The 10,613-nt window shown below is 36.4% G+C and overlaps 1 protein-coding gene across 1 annotated transcript; it reads left to right on the top strand.

Moving 5' to 3' along the window:
• Positions 1 to 6,850: 6,850 nt before the first annotated feature.
• On the top strand, positions 6,851 to 9,699 carry LOC122305179. Its single transcript, XM_043117529.1, has 3 exons — positions 6,851 to 7,790; positions 8,570 to 8,754; positions 9,077 to 9,699. Exons 1-3 carry the CDS (start codon positions 7,256 to 7,258, stop codon positions 9,590 to 9,592), a joined length of 1,236 nt encoding a protein of 411 aa, XP_042973463.1. The 5' UTR covers positions 6,851 to 7,255; the 3' UTR covers positions 9,593 to 9,699.
• Positions 9,700 to 10,613: the final 914 nt, after the last annotated feature.

The raw sequence follows: 10,613 nt of genomic DNA, 5'->3' as shown, positions 1-10,613 counted from the left end.
ATCAATAGATTTCTTGGAGAGTGAAGAATTAGATTCATCAAATACTACATGCATAGATTCTTGTACAGTCAAAGTCTTTTTATTGAATACTCTATAAGCTTTACTATTAGTAGAATACTCGAGAAAGATACCTTCATCAGATTTTGCATCAAACTTGCCTAAATTATCCCTGTCATTCAAAATAAAACATTTGCATCCAAATACATGAAAGTAACCAATGTTGGGTTTTTTCTCATTCCAAAGCTCATAGGGGGTTTTATCTAACTTAGACCTTAGCATAACTCTATTTATAACATAACATGCAGTACTTACCGCTTCGGCCCAAAAATAACTAGGCAAGTTGTTCTCATTGAGCATTGTTCTTGCCATCTCTTGAAGAGATCTATTTTTCCTCTCTACTACCCCATTTTGTTGAGGAGTTCGAGGAGCAGAAAAATTATGCACAAAACCATTTTCATCACAAAAAGTTTCAATATTTTTATTAACAAACTCTTTTCCCCTATCACTTTGGATACTTGAAATAGTATAACCCTTTTCATTTTGAATTCTCTTGCATAATTTGGTAAATACATTATGTGCCTCATCTTTATGAGCAAGAAAGATGACCCAAGTATATCTAGAGAAATCATCAACAATAACAAATGCATAATATTTTCCTCCTAGACTTGCAACTCTATTTGGTCCAAAAAGATCCATGTGTATCAGTTGCAATGGTCTAGTAGTGAAAATATGTTTCTTAGTTTGAAAAGAAGTTTTTGTTTGTTTACCAAATTGACATGCATCACAAATTTTGTCTTTAAGAAAATATGTTTTTGGTAAACCTCTCACAAGATCATTTTTTGAAAGTTTGGAAATAAGTTCCATGTTGGCATGACCTAATCTTCTATGCCATAACCAACTAGTTTCATTTTGAGCTGAAAAGCAAATAGCATCTTGTGAGGTAATTTCTTCAAAATCAATTGTATAAACATTATTGTTTCTAAAAACAATAAAACAAATATTACAATCATGATCATTCAAAATAATGCATTTATCCATTTTAAAAGTAACTGTAAATTCTTTATCACATAATTGACTTATGCTCAAAAGATTATGTTTTAAACCTTCAACAAGTAGAACATCTTCAATTATGAGAGAAGATTCATTACCAATTTTACCTATTCCCACGATCTTCCATTTCGAGTTGTCTCCAAATGTCACGTGTCCTTCTTCTTTAGATCTAAGATCAAAGAACTTAGTCTTGTCTCCAGTCATGTGTCTTAAACATCCACTATCTAAAAACCATTTGTTTTTGCTTGTGGAAGACTTCATGCATACCTATAAAAATAATTAAAATGATTTTTTTTGGTACCCAAGTTCTTTGGGTCCTTTATTTATTAGTATTAGAAGAAACAAGATTTTTAGGTACCCATATAGCCCTAATAGTCATTGTATGATTTCTTCTAATAGGACAAGTATGATAATTATGACCATTTCTATTATAAAAATTGCAAATAGCATGTGACATATATGAAAAGCTTGAATGATTATAATAATATCATTTTTTGACAAAATTATTTTTATGAAAAGAATTTTGAATATTAGTCTTTGATGTAGAATGATTATCAAAGAAATTTTTATAAGGTTTGTATTTTCGTTTTGGCATATATCCCAAACCTGCATTGTCAAAAACACATCTTTGACTACCAAGAAGTTTTTCAAAATTTCTTTTTCCATTCGTAAAGTTTTCAACAATATTTTCTAAATCGGTTTTCTTCTTATTCAATTCAAGATTTTCATCTTTCAAAATGATACTTTCTTTTCTTAAAATTTCAATTTCGTTTGTTAAAAAAGAATTTTTCTTTTTCAAAGCAGTATACTTGATACCCAATTTTTCAAATTCCTCATATACCTCTTCTAAAACATTTTGCAATTCTTCATATGAAGGATTTTCAATATTATCAAGATTTGTTACCTCAATGTCATCTTTAGCCATAAGACAAAGATTTGCTGATTCTTCATTGCTTGCTTCACTATCCGAGCTACTTGAATCATCATCCCATGTAACTTTCATTGCTTTCTTGCCCTTGTTTCGATCTTTCTTTAGCAGAGGACAATCTGGTTTGATATGACCAGATTTATTGCATTTATAACAAATTAAAGTATCATTTTTACCTGAATCTTTCTTGGAAAACTTTTTGAAGGATTTCCTCGGAGGAGTTCTATTTTTCTTCAAGAACCTCTGAATTCTTCTTGTTATCATCGCAACTTCTTCATCTTTATCTTAATTTTCCTCATCTTCATCACTTTCACTTTCATGAGGAACAGTTTTAAGTGCTAAACTCTTCTTTGGCTTTCCTTCTTCTTCTCCTCTTTTCAATGTGTACTCATGGGTGATAAGTGATCCGATGAGTTCATTGACTTCGAACTTCTTGAGGTCTCTAGCTTCAAGAATCGCTGTAACTTTTGATTCCCAACGTTTTGGTAAAGAGTTGAGAATTTTTCTTACTATCTCCACCTTAGAATAAACTTTGTCAAGAGCTGTCAAGCTGTTTATGATGTTAGTAAAACGAGTGTGCATACTAGAAATTGATTCATCATCATTCATCTTAAACATTTCATATTCATGAGTAAGAATATAAATTTTTGATTACTTGACTTGCAAAGTTCCTTCATAAGTTACTTCCAAGTTATCCCAAATTTCCTTTGCCGTAGCGCAATTCATTATTCTATTAAACTCATTTCCATTAAGAGCATTATATAATAAATTCATAGCAGTTAAATTTAAAGTATAAAATCTATCGTCTTCACGATCAAACTCTTCTTCTTCCTTTTTGACATTTACTCCATCAACCACTTTTGTTGGAATATAAGGTCCATTTACAATATATTTCCAGATTTCTCTACCTTGAGATTGAAGAATATTCTCATTCTAACTTTCCAGAATGAGTAATTATCTCTACAAAAGAGTGGAGGCTGACTGTTAGATTGACCTTCACCAAATGAAGCTGCAATGTTAGCCATAAGATCTTAACTCAAAAGATAGTTAATCTTATAATAGAGCTCTTAGCTTTGATACCAATTGTTGCCCAGATGACTAACACAAGAGGGGGGGTGAATTGAGTTGTATTAAAAAAAATAACAATTATAAATTAAATATATAATATAAAATATAAACAAAATATGAAATAACAATAAATATAAAGAGTAAGGGTAAGAGAGAAGCAAACTCAGTATGTTAACGAGGTTCGGTCTCACTGCCTACGTCCTCGCCTCAAGCTACCCCTTGAGGATTCCCAAATTCACTATTCAACCTCCTTCAGGTGGAGATAGAAATCTATTACACATTTGAACAACACCGCTACAAAGGATCCGTGTAGAACACTCTCTACACTTGCAATCACCTTACACGTGGTGATTCAACTATTCCCCGTGTAGAATACTTTCTACACACATAAGGGTTATACACACCCTTTTTCTGATACAAGAGCTGATAGTGGGTAGGTTATCAGAAAACACTCCTTAATGAGTGAAATAAGAACAATACAGCGCAAACTATATCTCTCAAAATGAACAAGGATTAAGGCTCAATGCTTAGAGAAGAGAGAATGAAAGCTTTGAATGAATGTTGTATGCTCTTGGTGTTGTGAATGTGAAGCTCTCAAATGATCTATTTATAGGCGTATGAGACTTCATATTCAAATTTAAAAAGATTCACATGTCAAAGACAATATCATTCACTTTTTCAAAAAATTCAAATAAAAGGTTCTTCTTTTTCAATTGTCAAAGACAACATCATTCACTTTTTCAAAAAAATCAAACCTAATCTTTTACTTTTGGCATATGACAAAATGAGCACACTTTTCATTTTTAAAAAATTCAAACCTAATCTTTTACTTTTTGCATATGACAAAATGAGCACACTTTACTTTTCAAATTTTTCAAACAAAATCATCTACTTGTTGTATAAGTCTAAAAAAGCATCAATTACTTTTGAAAATATTTAAATAAAACATGCACATGTGAAAGATGACAATCAATCATCTTTAATATTTTCAAAGTTCAACCCTTTAATCAAGGCATGCACATACAAAAGATGACAATCAATCATCTTTCAAAATTTTCAAATTTAATTTTCAAAAATATTCATACACATGTGGAAAATGTATTTTAATGTTTTATGATAAAATATTAATTTTGAACATTAATCCTAATTTCGAATTTTGAAGAGATTTACAACATTACTCTATAATTTTAATGTGAACTTGTTCCCTTCTTGCTCATGCTTGTTTCTTTGATGTGCTTGACTTCATTGTGTAGACAACTTGAGCTTGAGACTTCTTTATTCTTTGAATTCATTTGTTATCATCAAAATCTATGTGTAAATATATAATTACACAAAACTTGAAATCTTGGGTTCAACATTTGGCAAGTTGGCATGTATCACACAATTTTGGAGAAGGCAATAATGATGTAAGATGAAGATGACCTTTTTTATTCAAAAGAGAAATAACATAATGGTTTACATGACCAAGAAGAGCATGCCATAAATAATAAGATGCATGAAGGGCTTTATTCGTAAGAACAGAAACAAAAGCGGAGTTGCCGTGCTCTAACACATATAGGCCACCATCACGTTTACCAGTTGCCACCATCCTTCCCGTTTGACGATTCTGGACAGTAAAAGAATTATTAGTAAATATAACAGAGAGAGGAAAATCAGATGTTAATTTACTAATTGAGATGAGATTTTTAGTGAGACGGGGAACAACTAAAACATCCAATAAATGAAGGTTGGGAAGAGAAGAGATGGTACCGGTATGGGTAATGGGAAGGGAAGTACCATTCCCTACAATTACACAATCCTTACCCGTGTAGTTACTTGAGTGGGACAAAGTGGAAGAGTCTGTTGTCATGTGGGCCGAATCCCCAGTATCCAAGTACCAGTCACAAGGCTTGGGCCCATTGAGTCCACAAGAGGCATTGAAAGCCTCGGCAAGGTGAGCTGTATTCTCATCCTGTGCAGAGTCACCCTGTGTATTTCGTTGATTGCACCAGTCAGTATAATGGCCCTCCTGCCGGCAGATTTGACACCGTGGTGGATGACGTGGCTGACCAGAGCGGTGGTGTTGATTCGGCTGCCCGTTACTGCGGTTGGAGGAAGAATGGCCATTCCGAGTGCTCTGTTGCGGACGAGATGAAGAGTTTCGCTGGTTGGGCCGATAGTGGCCACCATGGGTGGTGGTGGTGAAGGCAGCAGAGAGAGGAGAAGCCGATTGTTCAAGGGACTTTTGAAAGAGTTCAAAACTCTCAACCTTGGAGACAAGATTGACAAAACAGGGCAGGGGAGTTTGGGCCATTTGGGCGGTAGAAAAATTGGTGAAATCAAACCCTAGACTCTAGAGAAATCAGTGGGATTTATTAGTGCCGTCAATAGGCCATCCGATGGCGTGTAGTTGATCACAAAGGGATTTGAAGGTGCGGGCATACTCAGAGACCGTACGTGTGCCGCGTTTCATCAACTGCAAATCGTCTTTGAGACGAATTTCTCTTGCTTTGGAGTGATGGCTAAAGGAGTTTTCAAGTGCAAGCCAAACCTCATGTGAGGTAGAGAGACCCACAACCTCAGCCATAGCTTCTTTGGTGAGGGAGGAGAGCAGAAGGCTTACTAGGCGTTGGTCAGTTTGCTTCCACGCCAGGTGTTTGACATTGGGTGTGTGAGAAGTTGGGGGATCAAACTGTGGGGGAGGGTCTAGAGTGCCATCCACATGGCCTAATAACTCTTGACTTTCAAGGAGAGGGAGTAATTGGCTCTTCCACAGGAGGTAATTAGAGGAGGAAAGCTTGATAGTAACCATGTGAATCATGGTGTTGAAGGGAAGAAGGGTGGGGTTAGGGTTGGGTTCGACAGCCATGGAAAAAAGAAGGAACGATTTAGAGGATGTTAATCCGAGAGGCTCATGATACCATATTAATGTTTGATCAAAACCACCACACTTCAATCGTGGTGAGTATGCTTCTAGATATATTCAATATGTGCATAACGTTTAATTACAAAATAGGAAATTAGAATCAATTTGTACAATGAAATTCCTATAATTAAGCTAGAAGATATTAAGCCTTGAATCAATACATAATTTCCTTAACACTTCCTTGTCGCATGAGTAGTAATTCTTCAAACAACATCTCTTCATGATCAATTGGGGAGGCATTTTTCTTGCAACTTCGATCGCATCTTTTCCCAATCGGTTGGTGGAGGCGATGCAAGTGTTCTTTCACGCTCTGCCACCATACTCGAGCTTGTCCCTTTAATTTCATCTTTACAAATCGAGATCGGCTACTAAACTGAACCAGTCAAAATAGTTTTCCAGTTATGTAATCCAATCCTAAAAGGCATAGGCGTTTAATTTCTCAAGAAAATCTAGTACCTCCACTGTTACTCCTCGTGCTACATCATCAAAATTGGACTCCCAAGTTTTCCATGCGCAGGTGGGATGGGTTCTCTTTGGTATACATGCGAGGCATCCATCGAGATCCTTGGAAGGATGTGAGCATTGTGAGGGGCAACATCTGCCCAGGGTCATCACTGTTTTGTCCTCCATCACCGAACATCTTGGATTATTAGTGTCAGATCTTTCGGATTTGTCGAATACATGGTTCCACACAGCATCCATTCGCTTGGTGAGGGACCCCACTTGGTGGACTACTTCTAAAAGGACATCATCATATTACTGCTGTGATAGGCAAGGCGTGCCATACTCCTTAAATTTCGTGAACTCGTGGAAGGGAGCTACGTAGGAAACTTGGCTTTTGATACCAAATTGTCGGCGAACAATGCAAGCTTAAAGGAAAAACAACGTAAACAATCACTCAGGAGCCTAAAACTAATATAATATAAAACTAACATTCCGGAATTCCATTCTTTATTAACAACTACTATTATTAATTGTGGGATTCAACCCTCTATTGATAATTATTAAAAACAATACTACCATCTCCATATATTCCTAATTTACGCAGACTCCGTCAGTATTTGTATAATATAATTAGAAAATAAATGTGTATGCAAATATTTTTTCTTAAAAAAAAAAAAAAAAAGGAAGAAGAAAAAATGGGATGGGGGAGCCTTCTTCTTCTGCTTATGGTGGTTCATCATCGTCGTCGTGAAGTTGAAGTGCCATAATTTGATTGAACTTTCACAATTCAGCAAATCTTCGCATGTTTTCTCTCTACTGAGTCCCATATCTTAAGATTGCGAGATTGCGAAACCATTGCAATGTCTTGGCTCTTCAAATCTTCCCAATCCGACGACCCTGATTCTTCCTGCTCCCACTCCCACCACTCTTCCTCTCCGGAGCACTCCCCCTCCACCTCTCCACCTGCCCTCACACACGACCTCTCCCTCCTCGGCCAAACCCTCGCCACCAGATTTCGCGGCGTCGCCGAATTTATGGCACCATCGCCTGCTACTCCGATCACCCCCACCGTCTCCGTTGATTCATCCGATGTTTCATCATCGTCGCAATCTCTCCTCGGGATCCGCAACGATCTGGTCGAAATCAGCGGGAGCTTCAGAACCGGCCTTTCCCTTCTGTCCAGTAACAAGGCGGTGAGTGAGATCTCGAGGCTCGCTTTGAACTTTTTTCTGTCCCAGAACGACGAAGTTAGAGACGAACAAGCTTCGGGAGAGGACGACGAAGATCGTATTGATGATGGTGTGCCTGGGGTCACCGATGAAGTTGTTGATTTTGTGTGCGAGATTTCGGCGCGCCCCGAGCTCTGGAATGATTTTCCTTTACCACTGGACAACGGTAGCGTTTATTTTACTAAAATAATTTTAAATTTTGCTTTTTAAATCAGTTTGATTGGATTTATTGCTGTAATTGTTAATGTTTTCACTGCATTTTTCTGAATTCGATCATTATTGTGGTATTTTTTTGGTTATTGAGTAAAAAATCATAGCAGCATCGTCGGCTTGCTTACACTGCCTTTTCAATTTCATTCATTGCTGGGAGCTTGGATTTTTTATTGTTTTAAATAATCTAATGCATTGTTTACTATTTTCCTTCACTGGACTTCTGAATGGCTTATCATTCTAAGTCGTGGTGGAAACCCAAGAACTGGGTTTTCTGCTGTGGAAAGGTGAATCTAAAAATTTAGAGGAATATTTGGCCAAGGAATTTGTTAAACAAGATGACCTTTTTCCGCTTCATGGCCATAAACTGGATGTCACCACTCTTGTCTGTGAGGTCTAACATTGGCTTTTTACAACCCTATTGATGCAGTGATGTACTCGGGGATATCAAACGAATTTTTATTGACTTCTACTACAGAAGTCAGTAAAGTGTTATCTGTAATTAGAGCAAAGCTTTAGCACACTGCATATGAAGCTTGAGCTTCATGAAGTTCTTTTGGGTTTCTGTTGTATTTATCTGTCAATGACACACAAACACAGACGCAGTCCAATAAAATCAGGTATGTTTATATTTGTAGTAGATACTGAAAAAACTGTTGGATCACTAAGGCAATGGAAAAAATGAATGTAGAGGCCTAGCACGATTAGTTTATGATCTGGCTTGTTTTGTTGCAGATTTCAACATGTCTGATGCTCAGAGAGAACATGCTTCAACTGTTGAGCGTCTAGCCCCAAGTTTGGCAGCTCTTAGAGCTAAACTTCAGAGTTATATGAGTGAAGAAAGATTTTGGATAATTTATTTCATATTGTTGCTGCCAAGATTAAGTGAACATGATTTTGAGCTTCTATCAACTTCAAAGGCAAGATATTTGTTCCCATATGTTGTCTGCTGTGTTGCTTTGATAAAAAAAAAAATGTTTCCTTTTTAGTCTTATAAGCTCTTGCTTGAACGTGGTTGTGGATGAAGTGAAACTGTTCCCTTTTAGAATGATAGTATTATAGTTCATGTAAAAGATTTTTTTAAAGCGGATATAAGTTTTTTTTAATGAATTTTATTGAGAATTAGACTAGCTAAAAAAAAAATTGTATTCTTTCCCCCATTTACATTTTGGGAGGGTTTTGATGAGTTTTTTTTTTCCTCAAACAAATGCATCTCTTTTAATACTTGTTTCTTCTTTGCAGATTGTGGAATCAAGAGATGCACTTTTGAAGAAGCTGCAAAAGAATGCACAGGTAGAGAATGACAACAGAAAGACTCTTGATAAATCTCAAGATGGCTGCATGGCGAGCAAGCCAGAAGGGAAGAATGTACTATCTGAGGAAGAGGCTTCAACTGGCATCATAAGTGCAGGAGTAGAAATGGATGATGAACAGAATACTGAAAAGTGGTTAGAAGATGAACCTATTGATACAGGCACTACTTTGCGCACCCAGAATAAACTTGAACATGAGGACCTTTCATTCAGTGATCTGGAGGAGGATGATAATGATCTCTCTAATAGACTATCAGGCCTCAACTCTGTCGAGGAAACTAAGGTTTCTTCACCCAGAGGATGCAATGACTGGGTTCAACTGAAGGGAAGTCCTGAGTCTCTGGTTGGTGGTGGCCAGCAAAAGGCAGTCCACTCAAATCCTCAAGATAAAGATTCAGAAGGTGAGGAGTCGAACGACTGGCTTACTGTTGATGATTTTGATTAGAGTTTGGTAGTTTGTTTTATTCCCGATTTATTGTGAAGTTTCTATTTTGTTTTCCTTGGGGGCTGTACAAAAATTTTTAATCAATAGCATCAATTTATTTGTTTCAAGTTTCTATTCATTCTTCGTTTGAAGAAATCTATTGTCAAATGGCAAGAAATAGGTTCTTTAAAATTTCCAATAGGTTTGCGGTATACTTTAGTTAAAAGGAATGAACGAATGAGTCATGGGATATTCTTCTAAATCATAACTTAAAAACGATATTGTCAAGGTTCTTAGCAGCTCCTCTCTATTGCGTCTGAATCCCTGTTATTTTGCTTTGAATCGAATCAGTCTCTTGGCCATTATTTTTATGACCCAGATTACTGTATTTTGCACCAAGATGCAGGTATATTTGGAATTCTTTTTTTTTTTTTTTAATTAACATTATCACTGTTTTCTGGGAATTCTTATGTAGACAGATGTGGTTTGAATCGGGTACGAATTACCGTGCATGGTTTTGAATTTCTTGTGCCAGATTGATGGCTGCCAGTCTTTGAGATAAATGTCAGGTTTCTTGTCTGTTCCCATTCCCATGTTTCCGTCGCGTGCCATAACGATGTCCAAGGCTATTTCATGAGGGGTGTCGTGTGGATATACAACACTATCTCTTGAACCAAATGCAAAAATCAAAGTGCTGTGGATAAAAAATAGCAACATAACTGAATTCATTCAACTGTATCTCTTCAACATCTGATCATATCTGTGAGAGTTTGGAGAGTGAGAGATCTCACGTTGCCGGCGCACAAGGTGCGGGTTTGCACTCAGTATTTTTTTTGAGCCATTGAAAATGGGTTTGCACTCAGTTTTTTTTTTTTTTGAGCCATTGAACATTTTCAATGGCTTGAAAAAAAAAAAGGTGATTTGATTCGGGCCGATTTAATCTGAAATTTAAATAACCAATTTATGACCATTTAATACAAGAAGAATGGATGAGGTGGCAAAATAGAAACATAATTTTCATAAATATATAGATCATAGATTG

The sequence above is a fragment of the Carya illinoinensis genome, chromosome 3, assembly GCF_018687715.1.
Source record: "Carya illinoinensis cultivar Pawnee chromosome 3, C.illinoinensisPawnee_v1, whole genome shotgun sequence".
Classification (NCBI taxonomy): Eukaryota; Viridiplantae; Streptophyta; class Magnoliopsida; order Fagales; family Juglandaceae; genus Carya; species Carya illinoinensis.
The sequence above is the reverse complement of the archived record's forward strand: the minus strand, read 5'-3'. Positions and strand labels throughout refer to the sequence as shown.

Excerpts from the sequence above, each read along its gene's own strand:
- LOC122305179 (XM_043117529.1), top strand. The coding sequence starts at position 7,256 with ATGTCTTGGCTCTTCAAATCTTCCCAATCCGACGACCCTGATTCTTCC. Across the intron at positions 7,791-8,569 it reads TCCTTTACCACTGGACAACG|ATTTCAACATGTCTGATGCT; the intron begins GTAGCGTTTATT and ends GTTTTGTTGCAG. Across the intron at positions 8,755-9,076 it reads AGCTTCTATCAACTTCAAAG|ATTGTGGAATCAAGAGATGC; the intron begins GCAAGATATTTG and ends TCTTCTTTGCAG.